Raw genomic sequence first — 16847 nt, 5'->3', positions numbered from 1 at the left:
CATTCAATTACCAAATTACCTCAATTTTATGCTTACGATTAAACCACAGAATCTTTGATTACAATTTATCAATAATCGTTGATCAATTTATTCATTTTCGTTGAAAAACAGTTAACCTACCGAATGCAATTACTAAATTTTCCCTCAGAATTTCATATGTTTCCGAAAATGTGTTTACCTTGATTTAGTTTTTTTTTCATTTAATTGTTAACAATTTCGTTATTATCTAATTGTAGTTTTTTTGAGTAGATTTTACAGATTATTAGTGAATTCTACAGTTTTGGAATCCATTTTGTACTGACTTGTTTCTTTGTGCTGATGTCAAAAAGGTTTTTGCCTTTGGCATTTTGATCAATTTTACTTTTTTTCTCTCTCTCTCTCTCTCTATCCATTGATTAGTTTATTTTACATTATGTTTCACACTTTTCAAATTTGTTCAAATGCTAGGCTATTGTCGCTTGGAAGCTATAGAAATTTAATAGACTCTTTGAGAGTCGTTACTCGTCTTTATGCCACCGAACCAAAAGTACCTAAAAAAGGACCTGGTGGTACAGGCAAGAAAACGTTTACTCGAGACAAGCCTCACATAAATATTGGTACAATTGGACATGTCGATCATGGTAAAACAACTCTCACTGCTGCGATTACAAAGATTTTGGCGGAGAAAAAATTAGCCACAGTTAAATCTTACGATGATATTGACAATGCACCCGAAGAGAGACAACGAGGTATCACAATCAACTCTGCTCATGTAGAATATTCAACTGAGAAAAGACATTATGGTCACACTGATTGTCCAGGTAAAGTAACGTTCGAATAGATAATCGGATCATTTTTTTCTTACTTTGATAAAATATACATTAATCTCTAATTCATCTAATTCAATTACAGGTCACGCTGATTACATTAAAAACATGATCACCGGTGCAGCTCAAATGGATGGAGCAATATTGGTTGTCGCTGCAACAGAAGGTCCAATGCCTCAAACTAGAGAGCATCTTGTTTTGGCTCGACAAATTGGTAAATTACTAACATCTAACAATTGAATTTATTTATTAATTGATGACTAAATCTTCACAGGTATTGAGCATGTGGTCGTATATTTGAATAAAGTGGATGCTGCCGACGCTGAAATGGTAGAACTGGCCGAAATGGAGGTTCGAGAAGTAATGACCGATGTTGGTTATAACGGATCTGATGTACCCGTGATTGCAGGTTCAGCTTTGTGTGCCTTGGAAAGTGCTAAACCAGAAATCGGTCGAGATTCTGTCATTAAATTGTTAGACACTGTAGATGAATATATACCCGAACCTAAGAGAGATATTGATAAACCAGGCTTATTGGCAATCGAACACATTTATTCAATCGTTGGTAGAGGAACCGTTGTATCTGGTAGACTAGAACGTGGTAAATTTAAAGTAGGCCAAGAAATCGAAGTAGCAGGTTACGGTAAATCTGTCAAAACCAAAATTAATGGAATCGAAATGTTCCGAAAAACTTTAGACGGTAAAAAAGAAGTTTTTTTTTATTCTTAGAATATGATCCATCAATGATGATTATTAGAATTGAATATAAACTTATCTTTTCTTTACATTTCTTTGTTACAGAGGCGATTGCTGGAGACACAATTGGTATTTTATTGAAAGGAGTGAAAAAAGATGAGGTCAGAAGAGGTATGACCGTGGCTCCCATTGGAACCATTGAGCCTCACGATCAGCCGATCGCCAAAGTGTATCTGCTTAAGAAAGAGGAAGGAGGTATAAATAAACCCTTCTTGACCTCTTTCTCTGCTCAAATGTATTCAAGAACATTTGACATTCAGACTCAGCTTAATTTCCTCAACAAAGAAATGGCTCTGCCTGGTGAAGATGTTGAAGTCCACATGAGGGTAAGAAAACATTGTCATCGATAATTCATTTTCAATCTTCCAATTAAGACAACTGATTGGATAATCGTTCATTTTTTTTCTCATACATTAGTTGATTAAGCAAATGATGACTGAGAAAGGACAACGATTCACACTCCGTGATGGTGGAGTTACATTTGGAACTGGAGTTATAATCGATTTCAAACCAAATATGACCGAAGAGGAGAAGGCCAAATTTAGAAAAGGAAAAACAATGAAAGAAAAGGAAGCATTTAGAGCCAAATACAACGAAATGATTGAAAAAGCAGCAACAGAATTAGAGAGCAAAACGTAAGGATTGATTATCGATCAATTTTAGTCAGAATTTCATTAAAAATATAAACTTTTCATTTGTTGTCACTTTTATCATTAATGATGAAAACACCAACAGAATTTCAAGTGTTGCAACAAAATTTGTACGATGAGATATTGATGCTAATTAATTAGTAGATTAAATTAATTATATATATTTACATCATAAAAGTCTTAAACATTTTCCGTAACAATTTGGGTTGTTTTAATTTCATCAGCCTCATGTCTCATTCTTTTCAAATGATTATGATCGCTGATTAAAGCCTTCCTTTTGAACGATGAAGATAATTGATCAGTTTCCATTTTAATTGCTTTCCGTTTATTTTGTATTCTTTGTGGAAATGGTAAAACAAATGAATTGTACAATTCAATCAGCTGAACATAATCCATTCCCTCCAAATTAGGGATATCCAGTTGACGCTTAAAACAAACCAAAAATGTCAATCAATATTGTGCCCAAATTAGTTAATCAACTTGTGTTAGATTTAACAATTTACCTCATTAAGAATGGAAATTAAAGTTGATCTTCTCATATCTTCAGGATGACACAATTCATGGAGACTTTCATCATCACAAGTGACACTTTCTCGACAATCTTTTGCCATGGTGATTAGAAATTGTGACAAAAGTTAACAACTGTAAACAATTTGATCGATTAATTATTAAGATACATTGTTAAATAATCATATTGTCGACGAAATGACAGAACCATATTAATTAAATGGAAAATGTAAACAAATAAGAAAATGTAGAAAATGTTATTTGAAGATAAAACAACAAATCTGAGGCACATGAGAGATAATTGTTATTCCCTCTCATTTAAACATCACAATGGAATCAAAATTAATTCTAAGTAAACAATCGATTGTAACTAACAATCAATTTAATCATAATTGAGTTAATTTGTTGACTCTCATTACCAATTAACAAACGATAACAATGTAAACATTAAGACTCAATGATTAACTGAAACTTTGTTTTCTTTTCTCAACCAACAATTCCATCTGTTGACAGGGAAGCGAAACTTTTATCAAATGATTATCGTTATTAATTAATTGATGATAAAATAACAATTCTAATCATGATTAACTATCCTTGATCAAGATTCGACGTTTCAATTAACTTGATTGTTCACTCAATTTTCTCCAAGTTTCTAACCATCGAGAACCATTGGCTGGAAAACAAAATCTATTTCAATGTTTGTTTTATTTTCCTTGTTTTAATTAGTAAACTTAATTCCTTTTCCATGATAATTAAAAAATTTACAATTCAAATTCTGATTCTGAGATTAACTTGTTTACAAATTTTGAGAATTTTTTTTTCGTTTCGTTTCAATTGATGGAAATTGTGACTTTTCTCAATTGAGAGATTAAATGTAAGTATATGAAGATCATTTCTACAATTGAACATTTGTTGTATTTAATTTTAGTGGAAAAAGTGAAAAATAATTACTAATTGTTGTCATTAGAATCGATTACGTAAGGAAATTGATTGAGATAATTAAGAAGAGCGGGAAAATTTTTTTGTTCTAAAGGCGATTAATTATCGATAGATGGCGTTCGCCGAATGGATACGAATCTTTACCATTTGATATCCGATATTTTTCATTGGTCAATCAATTGAGTAAAGTGAATATGGATCCAAGAATAACAAATTGTCAGTATTTTCGGGCCGATATTTACTTTTTCATATTCGCTCTTTTTTTTCAATTTTTGACAATAAATGTTTTTCTCTAATCAAATGGGCCTGGAAAATTGTGCTCTTTCTTTTAAAATTTAACTAAATTGTGATAATCTAAACCGCAACCATCATCGTTTAGAGAAGAGCAACACGTTTGAGTAGCGGTGTTTTTGTGTTTTATAGAAAAAAAAAGAAATGGAATCATGTTTGGAAACCGTTGAAAATAATCCCAGTGAAACTTGTATTTCCAATGATGAAGGCGATCCTATTAAACCCAAGCCAGTTGAACCTGTGAAAAAATATGATCTCAAATTGTCTCGGAAATTTACCCTCGATGAGATAAAGATACTGAAAAAGAAGGCAATGAAAAACAGTTTCAGTATATTCGCCGTTGAAGAGGTTTCAACCCTAAAGGAACGATGCCTCCAACAGGGTATTCATGTGGATCCACTCATGTGGGACATGTTAAAAGAAGACAATTCTGCTGCTAAATATGGCGCCAGTAAAAAGAAGAAGAAGAAAGTCGACCATTGGGAGGTTGAAGCCATTTTGGATGCTAAGAATTTATCAAGTTCAAAACCCTTGTATCTCATTAAATGGAAAGATTGGGACGATATTTACAATTCATGGGAACCATTGGAACATTTAACTTGTGCAACTCTACTACTTCGAGAATTCCATTTGGCTCGTAAAGCGTCTAAAAGCTCATGTCTTGAGTATAATACATTCATTCGATTCCGTTCTACAATTGAAAATATAATAAGTTCATCGTTTGCAGATGAAGCTGTGATCCTCAAATTAACCAATACACCATTATCTCATTATCGATACACCAAATCGCATTTCAAGAATCTAAAAGACAAGATCCGTGATCTATGTGGACCTTTACTAAATTGTTTTGAAGACAATATAACAGCCAAAAATTATGCAACTTTGGTTGAATTTTTAATTGAAAAGCTTGGAATTGCCCGTGAATTTGGTGATTTTAATGGTTTAACTAATTTTATCGAGAAAAGAAAGGATACCCTTAATGCTATCCGTAAATGGGAGAAAGAATTATCCAAAGTAGAGACTAGCGAATGTGGTGTCCCGGTTCATGTTGAGAATCTTGTTGATCTTGAAGGTCCACCTTCAAACTTTAATTACATACCAAAGTGTCAAGTTGATACCAATTTAATATTTATGGAAGAAGATCCACCCTTATGGTGCGAATGTACCGATGATTGTTACAGTAGCAAAGATAAATGTTGCCCAGCAAATAATGATGCAACTTTTGCATACACAAAGAATAGTCGCCTTTGGTTACCACCTCGTCGTCCGATCTTCGAATGCAATAAAAAATGTAAATGTTCCAAAGATTGTGCCAATCGAGTTATTCAAAAAGGTCGAAAGGTAAATATTTACTTTTTACCCTCTCACAATCTCAAAAGAACCAAAATATCCAAGATAAACTTCAATCTCTCTCTCTCCAAGGCACAATATTAATAACAATTATTTTCTTCTCTCTTTTTCTTTACAGCACAGATTATCTATTTTCAGAACAGATAATGATTGTGGATGGGGGGTTAGAGCTTTATCTACTATTCCAAAAGGACAATTTGTCACCGAGTATGTTGGAGAAATAATTACAGTTGAAGAGGCGGAAAAACGAGAGAAAACATATTCTGTTGAAGGAAAGAATTATCTTTTTGATCTTGATTTCAATCCGGAAGCTGAAGGGGCTTATGTAATAGATGCTTCTCATTATGGTAACGTAGCTCATTTTATAAATCACTCGGTGAGTTTAAATTGGATTATTCTTTCTTCCACTTTTCTTTCGCTTAATGTATACACCTCCCATATTGTGCCTTTCATATTGTTTTCTAATTTTACACAATTAATCAATCAATTTTTTAACAAAGATGATTAATTTTTCTCTTTCAGTGTGATCCCAATTTAGCTGTTTATGCAGCATGGATTGATAATTATAATACAAATCTTCCTAGGATAGCATTTTTCTCCAAGAGAAATATACGACCCGGAGAGGAATTAACATTTGATTATCATATGTCAGGTAATTTACTGATTATTATTGTCAATAGAATCAATTTTTCTCTAATAATAATAATAATGTTATTGTTTTTGTTTTTGTTTACTTTTTTTTTGTCTCCAATTATCTAGATGTTGGTTCTAAACAAAGTACAAAACAACGACTTTTAGATCAATTAAAACACAATAAAAACTTATCAGCAGAAGAGAAGAAAAAATTTGAATACATGTTATCAATCAATTTGGTTCGATCAGAAGCATCCAATTCTTCAATTAAGAATGATTCAGATGATGAAGATGCTGGATCAAACTCTGCAACCGAATCTTATCATGATTCTGATATTGAAAATATCCCCGATGAAGCTGCCGAACCCATTTTACCCAATGGAGAAGGGGAATTAAAAACACCCACATTCTCCCGTTTAAACACCTCGGCATCGTCCAGCCGCATTCTCTGTAAATGCGGAGCAACCAATTGCCGATTTTATCTATTCTGTTGAGTTTAATCCTCACCCAAATTTCTGGTGACAGTTTTACTCTAGTTAAAAGCTGGGATAGAGTAAAACACCAGCCTGTTGAACAAAACCAAATCTTTTTATTATTCATTACTCTCCATCTAAACTGTTTCCGCCTATTCGATATTTTGTAAAAAAAAAGACCTATGTAAATATCTTCATAAATATTTATCGATCATGAAACGGACCTCTCACTTCACGATCCACGAATCCCACACACTCAAAATGTTTACACGAAAATGTCATTATTCTCCACGTGATGCCTTAAGGGGCTTAAATAGTCAAACATGAACCATAAAAGTGAACTCCCGCTCTCTTGTCTTTGTCTTTGTCTTTGTCTCTCTCTTTCCAGTCCCTTCGCAACCAACAAATTGGTATCTTAATCACTTAACAACTCAATGGCTGTTTCCAAGACTGTCATCATCCTCATCATCACGTCAACATTATCATCATCTACATGAACACATCTAAAGCCATTGTAATTGTTTAACTATCGCTTAAGTTTAACTTTTTCAGCTGAAAACCATTCACACAAACAGTCATCCACCTCCTCTCATGAAAGCATTTAACAAAACTGAATAGTTTCAAGAAAAGATGAATGGAAAACTCAATTGAATTGTCACCTTATTTTCTTACAACGGATTCTCTCAATTTCCCCCTCAAACTGAATGTTTGGCTTGAGAATTCATTTTTTTAATAATCGATTTTAAAAAAAGTCTAAAGTACAAGGAAGAAAGCATTTTCTTTCCCTTCCACTGCCCAAATGCCCCCAGGAATTAAATTTCTTGTTGAATTGTCACATAATAACCGGGAAAATTTGAGCTTTAAATCATCATAAAACAACCAATTTATCATCACGTAAACAATCAAAACAAACTTTGTTTTATTTTTGAATGATTAGTTGATTGAATTAATAACCGATCATTGGAATACTAAGAAAAGACTTGATAAAATTTCTATGCGACATTTCAATTTCTCCAGAAAGAAAACAATAAAATAATCAACTGATTAAACAAAAACACGAATCAAGAACAACAATCAAAATATTAGAATCAATCAAATTAACCTAATCACTATCACGATGACGCTTTAGCAAAGTCCGAGTGTTAAGTGACCAGTAGAAATAATAACAGAAAAAAAGATAACTGATTGGAAAAAGTTTCCAAAATTAATGAAGGTCGAAAAGTAAAAACAAATGACAATTAACTAAATTGCGAAAGTAATCAAGTGGCTTACATGTTCCTTTTCTACTTGATAATCCAAACAATTAGTTGATTGTTATTCTCAACTGGTCACAACAAAACCAAGACTTGACCATTAACACCAAGATAAACACTAACAGGAAGATAATATAATAATCATGATGATGAACAAAAGAAGGAAAAAAAATGAATGATAATCATTTGTTAATTTCTATCATTGATTGTGTTTAATTTAAATTAACTAAACACAACTGATTGGTAAATGACCCTCAATAATGATCAATTGAAGAGCAACAATTTAACCTTAACCAATTGTAATTACAATCATGATGATGGAAACACACATAATATTATCAAATATTATTCAATTACAATCAAGTGAATTAAATATAATATAATTTACTATTTGTATATTGAAACATCTTCCTCCTTAACAATCAATAGTTAATTCAAATTAATCATCTGACAATTAACTTTTTTTTTCACAACAATTTACCTTCAAAATGTTGGAAACCTTAATTATCTAATAATAAATAGCGATGATAATTTAAATTGTGCTGAAAGTTTTTAACCTCAAGGATCGGGGTAAACCTTTCACAATTTAACTTATTGTTTAAATTGTTAACAACAATTAATGATTAATAATAATTCACAGTTGGTGATTGTAACTATTGTGTGGCTTTTGTTTTCTCAATCAATCTGATTGTTAACAATTGATTTACAATTAAATTTAACCATAGACTCTTGAGCTATCAACCCGATGATTAAGTTAATTAGTATTTAACTTTTAATTGTTGTTGATGAAAGTTCATTGAGATTCATTTAAATCATTCATTACCATAGGTTTAATTTTATTAAACTGATTGTTGGTTTAATTGTTTGAAAACTTTCAATTAACTTTATTGAATTAACAATTTACTTTTCGTGAAAGTTAATCTCTTGTTGAACTTTAATTCTTGTAACAATTAAAAATTGTAATCATTGTAATTAAACTAAGCCAAATATTTTGAATGACTCAATAATTTAGCTTAATTGTTGTTATTATTTTTCAGTTAATTGTCATGAAAACATTTTCACCACTAAATCAATAATAATAATAAAATCACAATTAATTTATTAATGTGAATTTAAGTTTTAATCATAAATGTAAATACATAATAAACAATTAACTTAATCATAATAAACTTGTCACAAATTGTTAACAAATTAACAACTAATTTGATTTACGACAACAATTTAAAAACTTTAGTTTTCAAGTAAATCATTTGGTCAACAACAATCATTGTCCAGTATCACAATTAATTATGACAATTAATTAATCATTTCTTTTTGTCATTGGATTATTTCAAATTAATCAAAATCAATTGATTTTAAGTTAATCAATTGTCTCTTTTTTTTTTAAATTGTGTTTACCTTTAATCACTTTTTAACCTTCACTTATCAAGTTATCAACAACAATCAAGCTCATGGTTATTAACCAATGTAAATCAATTAGATTAAATCACTTGTAATTAGTCAAGGTTATGTTTAAACAATTTACTAATTGTAAACTTACACATAGTGAAGAAAGAGTTAATTGTAACGGTTAATTGAAAAAGAGATGATCAAAATTTACTTCCGTTGTTGATTAGTACAACAATTAAACGTACTCTTGTTAATGATAATCATAAAAAAGTATCATAAACTAATTGATTAATTGATTGTGATTGGGTAAATACACACAAATGATTCAAGTTAATCATCAACAATTAACTTAAGCTAAAAGGGTAAATGGTAATTATCACATGTGATATTAATAGACAATTAAAATCAACAATCAGGTTAAATCATGATTATGTTTATAATCTAATAAATTATGGTAAAACCTTGTTCCCAATTAAGTAAACCATTCAATTGTAATCATGTTAATCACAACAATTAATAAATCAAACAGACAAAATTGAAAATCTTTAATCAGCAAAAGCAAACTCACACAAATTAAATCAAATTAATAAACTAACAGACGATTAATTTGATTACAAGGTAAATGATTAACGAAAAACGTTTCATATTGATCAATAATATTGATTATTTTGTCCTTAATTGTAAGGAAATTACATTGATTTGTCAATTAGGAATTAAAACAAAATTAAGACTATAAATTGTTTCCATATCATTTAATTTAACCATTGTTATCATTTAACCATCAACAATTTATCAATAATTTAAACCTTAACCTTAACCAACAATCAACGTGAATCATAATCAAGGTTTGATTAGTTGAAATTTAATTTTCTCTCGTTAATTTAAACACAATTAACTTACAATGATAATGAAGTAATCAAGTAAAATTGAACAACCGAAAAAAAAATTGTAAATTCAATTAATTAACCAACAATATGATGAGTACAATTAACCATTGATTAACTAATCATTTTAAATTACTAATTATCAATACGTTACCGGAATAAATAAAAAAAACAAACTATTATTAACAATTAACATTGAATCAGAATTAAAAATTTGATTTAATTGCCAAGGTTGATGGAAATGAAAAAATTATATTAATATTTTGTCAAGTTAATTATATTTCTGCTCAAATTGTTATTAACTAATTGTTGGATAACTTTTTTTGCTGCTCATTGATTGGTAATGATTTAACTTAATTGTGTTTCTTTTGCATTGATTGAATCAATTTTTTGTTTATATCTTAACTGTTCAATTGTGATTTCGATGATTACAATTAAACCTTTGATTGTATTTTCAGAATTGATGATTGAGTTAAATTGTTATTTTTTTCTCAACAATTTTCATTGAAAAGTTAATTGTAACTTCAAGTTTATCACAATCCATTGTCACCGGAAACAATAGAGTTAACTAAATTTAGCTTAATTATATTATCAAAAAAGGTAAACGGACACAAACAACACACTGATTAACACATCAATTAACCTAATCAACCTCATTTCCAGGTAAAAATTAACTAATTCAAGGTTTTCACTGTTAATTGTTCACTTTTATGATCGACAATATGAACACTGAAAAACTAATCAAATTAACTTACTAATTATCTTGCATCAAAATTAACGCTTAAATCTGACAATTTACTTACCATAAGAACATAATTAACTGCGGGCATAAAAAAAAGGTAATCACAATTAAAATAAATTCTAATTAAATCCAAAGTTGATTAACTCCATCTCTCCCCATAGGAAAGTAAAAAACATCATTAGATTAACGATTTCATCTCATTTCACTTGGCCTTCAAGTGATTAGTTAATTGGTCACCATTTCTATTTTAATCATTTCTTAATTGTCAACATGTTCCATCTTCTTGTATCTCTTAATTGATTGTTCACATTTAATCAAGTCAACAATCAACTCGATTGTACATATTGGACATTGGGTGTTGATACTTTAGGGCAACAACGTCCAATCATCATCATAATTATCTTCGCTTCTTTGTATCTGGTAAGTTAATTACTTTCAATTAATTAGCCAAAATTATCTATTCTATTCCATATACCATGTGATACATTAATTATCTTCCAATTATTCTGAAACTTGATTAGTTACAACGCAATTAACCTTTTCTCTTGTTCCATTGTTTCCACTTTTTCTCTATTAACATAACAGGAGACACAATTTACTTTTCTCTCTCCATTAGGCAACAAGTCTTTCGTTTCAAAATGTGATTTAATTTGATTTTGATGACCAGAGATCTAAATCAAGCCCCATCAGCTTACAATACAATGGTAAATAGACAACCAATCAACCAATCAATCAATAAAAAAAAAGGGCTAACCATCAATCAATCGTTGGTATAACATCACCACAGACCAATGGATATCCAATCTTGTGTGAATCAAGGTATTTGTTTTACACTCAATAGACACACACACACACACACAATTCCAGGTCCATTGTTTTATCCTTCACTAAATTGTTAATGTTTATCAATATTTAAGAATGATACTAATCAAACATTAATGACTCCTTTTTCCCCTTAATTATCCTTAATTTGAATCACTTAAATTAAGCTTCACCAATACACTCACACACATATAAAACTCACGCCTCGTCACAACGAAAATCTGATGGAAAAGGGAATCCACCAACTTTTTAATTTCTTTTCTAATTCATATTCATATTGTTTTCTAATATTATTTTTTTTTCCTCTAAATTCAATGGTTTCCCTTTGTTCTAGAGAATCAGAGAAATAAAGAGGTTTATGGTTAAGCGATCAGAGGATAAATCATTTTAGGTAATTATCATTTTCCACCTTGTATTTACCTGTATGTATGAGTCGATGCCGTCGACATTGTGTATATCCCATAGATAGAGGATGGAAAAGGATGAGAGATGATGTTACCATTAAAACTAAATCAGTAACCTTTGTCTTTGAACAATTAATAGATTGTGTTCCTTTTCATCCTCACAGGTAAATGAATATATATAACATGGAACCATTGGACTCTCTTTATTTCAATTGTTCATTATTTTCTGTGAAACTGAAAAGGAAACAATCACCATCGTTATTATGGTTAATACATAATTGAAAAGAAACTGGTGATTGAATAACGAGAATGATTATTAATTGTAAAGAAAAGGAGATGATGATGACGATTATCATCATCATCATCATGTTCCCTATGGGAAGTACCTGTTCCTCTTACCTGAGCAATTTATTCTGATTTTCTTTCTCTATTGTTGTTTGAAATTTTCATGATAATTTGATTCTCAGAATCACAGGAATGAGCGAAAAATATTAATTGAAAATTTGAATGAAATTCTGAAAACTTTCATTGGTTAGGTTGAGTTAATTTATATTATTTACCAAAGATGAACCTTGAAAATTAAAGCTACGTAGATACAACTTTTGATTATCACAATGGTCAAGTTATTATGGTTAACAAACAATTAGATTGTAAATTTAGTTAATTGTAATGTGACAAGTAATTATGAAAAATCAACCAAATATGTAATTGTAACAGGAAAAAAAAAATGATTAACATTGAATCCTCATTGAATCGCGATTCCTGTCAAAATTATCATGACAATAACAATTAATTACTTTGATTACAGATGATTAACTTATTTATTATGTAATTTGAATATAATAACATGAACAATTCAAATTGAATCAGAATTAACTTTGATTCCTCACTTAATTGGTTGTTTATATTAGATAACAATTGTAATTATTATGATACAAAATGGATTGATTTTGTTATTGGAAAAATTTATTAATCATCCTCATAAATATGTAAACTAATTGTATTCATTTTCTCATAGGCTCATAATCATTACACTGGAGGAATTAAAATTAATAATGATCCTGATTAACTGGAAAACATGGTTAACATAATTGCTGATAATTGGAATCATGATTGTTACTCTTAATATCTCATGACAAACCAATCGAAATTGTGATTCTGATTGAAAGTACTAATCGAAATTGCTGGCACATCTATTTTCCTGTTCTCTGTTGATTATAATTATCTTTTAAATGATTGTCACAATTAATCAATTGTATGTTATTGATTTTCTCCCATTTTTACTTTGTTTTGGTGAAATTGTGCTGATCATATGACGATAACAATCAGCATCGTTATTGGTATTATACCGAAACGATTGTAAACTAATATTTCGTTGTAACTTGTAAATTGTTGATTGTATTGATTTTAACAATTTACACTCTAAATTGTAATTGAACAAATACTCTTTCAATATATGTTATTAAATTGTAGTATATTCGAGGAGGAAATTGTCAAACAATTAAAACTTTGCATGACTTTTACTTATATTCAACAATTTCTCCTTAATTAGTTGATTTGAATTAGATTTGAATCTGTTTTTTTTTCTGTTCACTTTCTCCTTTTGATTTGTTTATGTCTCATTAAATCTTAATCAATAAGTTAATTACATGAGTAGAAAAGAAAAATTAAAAGTTAATCAAATCAGAATATTAACCAAATCATTGTTGATGAGAGTTAATTTTTCAATTTTCACATTCAGGTCAATCAAAAAGGTAGTTGAATAATGTTAATTGTATTTATATCGTTTTGATGATCAGTTTATTTTCCTTGGATAAAACTAAATCACTAATTAACATGGATTTTATAATGTAATTAGTTAACTGATTTACTTTCCTAATCCCTATATTTATGATTAAATGACAACAACAATCAAAAAGCACCAAACAAAAAACCGGCTAATTTGAAATTAACTTTTCTGTCCAGGTAAACTTTTCTTTCGGCCTAAATAACAATATAATTGTTGATTATAATTATATACTGTTAATGATTTTCTGGTTTTTGTAGTTTATTGATTGTTGTAATACAATATCCAAGCAGATACATGATGATGATGATGGTTAATCATGATGATAGTAACAGATCTCAATGAATTTCTTTCGGAATTCAGGAAGCTTCAATCACCGACGCCCTGTTTATCTATTTTACTTTTCTGTTTTAATCATCATTTTAATCACAATAATCATAATGATGATTAACAATAATCCGGGAATTTGAGATGAAATTAAATGAAAAACATGGTAAAATATATACGATGAGTTTCATATTCAACACAATCAACGAAATGAAAGACAAATGGAAACTGATAATCTGAGTGACTTGATTAACAGTTTGGTGATTATTATTATTATCATAATAATCATCATGATAATAATGAGCTTTAATGATTATCACCATTAACATGGATTGAAATGACAATACAAATCAGGAACAATTGGTCAGTCCAACAATTAAAATGATCATCAAAAAGTAACAACAATCATTTACTTTCAGTGATCAACCAGATTCAAATTGTTCACAATAATTACTTTTGATTGTTAATAGTAAAATAAATCATCGTCTCATCGCATTTATTTAATCAACTACGTAATCAAATTAAGGTAAATGTCAAGTAACCATCTTATTTAAATTGTTGATTAGTGACATTGATTAGTTAGCATCCAATTTGAATCAATTACAAATTAATCAGAAAAACCAAAGTTAATCATGTTACTTTTCAATCAATATGGATTTGATTTTCCTCCTTTAATTACAATTGATTATCTCAAATTTCATGTTACTTTAATTACAATCAAATTTTGTCTATGTTGATTAACAATTATAACTAAATTATCCAGTTGATAGTATTCAATACATGAGTTGAATTGAAAAAACAATCAAAGTTAATCATTGATGTTTATTGCTAATCAGATACATATTAGATTTGACCGTTAAATTGAATGATAGATAATCAATTAACTATATTACAATTTACTAATTTTTTTATCATTCGAGTAACAATTTAAAAGTTGTAATTAGGCTCTATTAAATTGTAAGAATTTCAATAAAAGTTAAATATTGCAAATTTCACTTCAACTTGATCAATTAACCATGAAAAGTTTATATTGTCTTTTTGATTACAATTTACTGATTACCTTTGATTGTTGCCTTTTGTTTTTCATTATCAATACGTTGAAAACTAATCAACAAATTAACCACTCGATCAATTTAACCTTTAATTTCATTAGTTGATCAGGTTATTGATAATAATATAAAGATACACAATCACAATCACATACAGATTATTACACTTAATTTGTGATTAATCTTGATTATCTTAATTTACCTTTCAATCAACAGGGTTAAACCGATACATCAACTGCTAACAACTAACGATAAAAACACTGAATTAACAATAATGACACTTTAATTGTTGGTGGTGATTCAGTGATCACCAAATTCACACAACAATCAACAACAATTAGTTGGGACATTGACAAGAGAATGAGATTGAAACAATGAACACAGAAACTAAATTAAAAAGAGAAAAATGGAAACAATTGATTAATCTTTGGGTTGATTAGACAATTAAAATGAGAATTTGAATCAATTTTTCTGCTAATTGCTAATCCAATATTCGTATACATTGTAATATTTCAATTAATTTCTAATGGAAGATATAATTGATGAAGAAAAGAAAAACAATTAAAAAACAATGTGAACAAATAGAAACCAGGTAAACATTGATAACCAAGTTTCTAACAAAATGGCGATGAAAACATTAGACACTAATGGTTGGGGAAGATGGAGAAGAGACTAGAACAAAAAAGGTAAATAGAAAGAGCAAAATGAAAGAGAAAAGGTTAAAATTATCATCTCTTTCATTTTTCTCTTTCTCTCATCATCTTTATCTTCTTCCTCTCCATCTCTAACTAATGATTAACTACTGTGATTAACTGAAGACGCCAGAGGTACATAGAGAGAGAGAGAGAGAGAGAGCTAACGAAAACCTTTCAGCAAAACATTTGGTCATCTTTCTGGTCTTCAATTTTACCAATGACCAATCCAAGAGGAGAGAAATGACCAAAGGTAAGTGACCATCATCTTTAACTTGTCCCACATCCTCATTCTCATCACCTTTACCCCTAAGGCAAAGTAAAACGGATACTCTTTGTATTATATTTATCTCTGTATACGAAATTACATATCTTTTGCTATTCCAATACAAGAACGAGACTTTTTTTTTCACCAATTTGAGTGCTAAATTATTTCCTTGACCAATCAAACAACAGTTAGATGGTCAAACTTTTTGTTTTCACATTCGAAAAAAAACTTTCGTCTCTTCTTCTTGACCACATTGACCATCTCTAGAATCATCTAAACACATCAAATATCATCAACATTTTCCAGTTATTTTCCACTTTCCATACTGGTCAAGTGTTTCTAATTGTGTCCACCAAAGTGATCAAATGAATGAGCAAACAATCAAATCAATTGGATACCATAAAAGACAAGTAAGTAATCATTTATTTTTAATTATCTAAGTCTAATCAACAATAGACTAACTGATTAACATTGGACATTATTGTGAGTTGATTGTTTACAATTTAATCTAAATCACAGTCTTCAGTTTTCAGGTGTATATATATATGATTAATGAACAATTTAATTGGTACAATGGAATTGAATAAGATAAATCAGCAGGGGAATTGAATTAATAGGAAGATTTTATCAATAATAATAATAGAATTGGAATTGATTGATTGAGTTGATTGAGAAGACGATGAAAAGAAATAAGAATCGAATCTAATTGAAAGAAGAAACAAAAACAATTCCGTAATCATTTTTGATTAGTTTATTTCCGAATGTCATAATTAAGAATCACAATTAACTGATCAACAGCCAAGGGCAAGAAAAAGACAAGAAAATT

General features: G+C 29.4%; 2 protein-coding genes and 1 long non-coding RNA gene across 4 annotated transcripts; 2 read left to right on the top strand and 1 right to left on the bottom strand.

Annotated features, from left to right (window-relative positions):
- The first annotated feature begins 156 nt into the window (after nt 1–156).
- Nucleotides 157–7052, top strand: LOC128386265 (uncharacterized). Its single transcript, XM_053345271.1, has 9 exons — nt 157–800; nt 892–1020; nt 1081–1506; nt 1608–1888; nt 1980–2198; nt 4082–5290; nt 5418–5675; nt 5822–5951; nt 6059–7052. Exons 1-9 carry the CDS (start codon nt 413–415, stop codon nt 6424–6426), a joined length of 3408 nt encoding a protein of 1135 aa, XP_053201246.1. The 5' UTR covers nt 157–412; the 3' UTR covers nt 6427–7052.
- On the bottom strand, nt 2154–3220 carry LOC128386338 (uncharacterized). Its single transcript, XM_053345360.1, has 2 exons — nt 2716–3220; nt 2154–2638 (listed from the first exon to the last, which is right to left on the bottom strand). The coding sequence occupies exons 1-2, from the start codon at nt 2821–2823 to the stop codon at nt 2393–2395; spliced, it is 354 nt and encodes a 117-aa protein (XP_053201335.1). The 5' UTR covers nt 2824–3220; the 3' UTR covers nt 2154–2392.
- A 3786-nt stretch (nt 7053–10838) lies between the features above and the next one.
- Nucleotides 10839–13428, top strand: LOC128386268 (uncharacterized). 2 transcript variants are annotated; one of them, XR_008324885.1, is made up of 4 exons: nt 10839–11093; nt 11259–11492; nt 11663–11886; nt 12918–13428. It is a non-coding gene; the product is annotated as an uncharacterized LOC128386268 (long non-coding RNA). The 2 variants fall into 2 exon arrangements; XR_008324884.1 differs by having other exon boundaries at nt 11259–11886.
- Nucleotides 13429–16847: the final 3419 nt, after the last annotated feature.

The sequence above is a fragment of the Panonychus citri genome, unplaced genomic scaffold (genome assembly GCF_014898815.1).
Source record: "Panonychus citri isolate SS breed McGregor unplaced genomic scaffold, ASM1489881v1 Contig00068, whole genome shotgun sequence".
In the NCBI taxonomy this organism is placed as follows: Eukaryota; Metazoa; Arthropoda; class Arachnida; order Trombidiformes; family Tetranychidae; genus Panonychus; species Panonychus citri.
The sequence above is the reverse complement of the archived record's forward strand: the minus strand, read 5'-3'. Positions and strand labels throughout refer to the sequence as shown.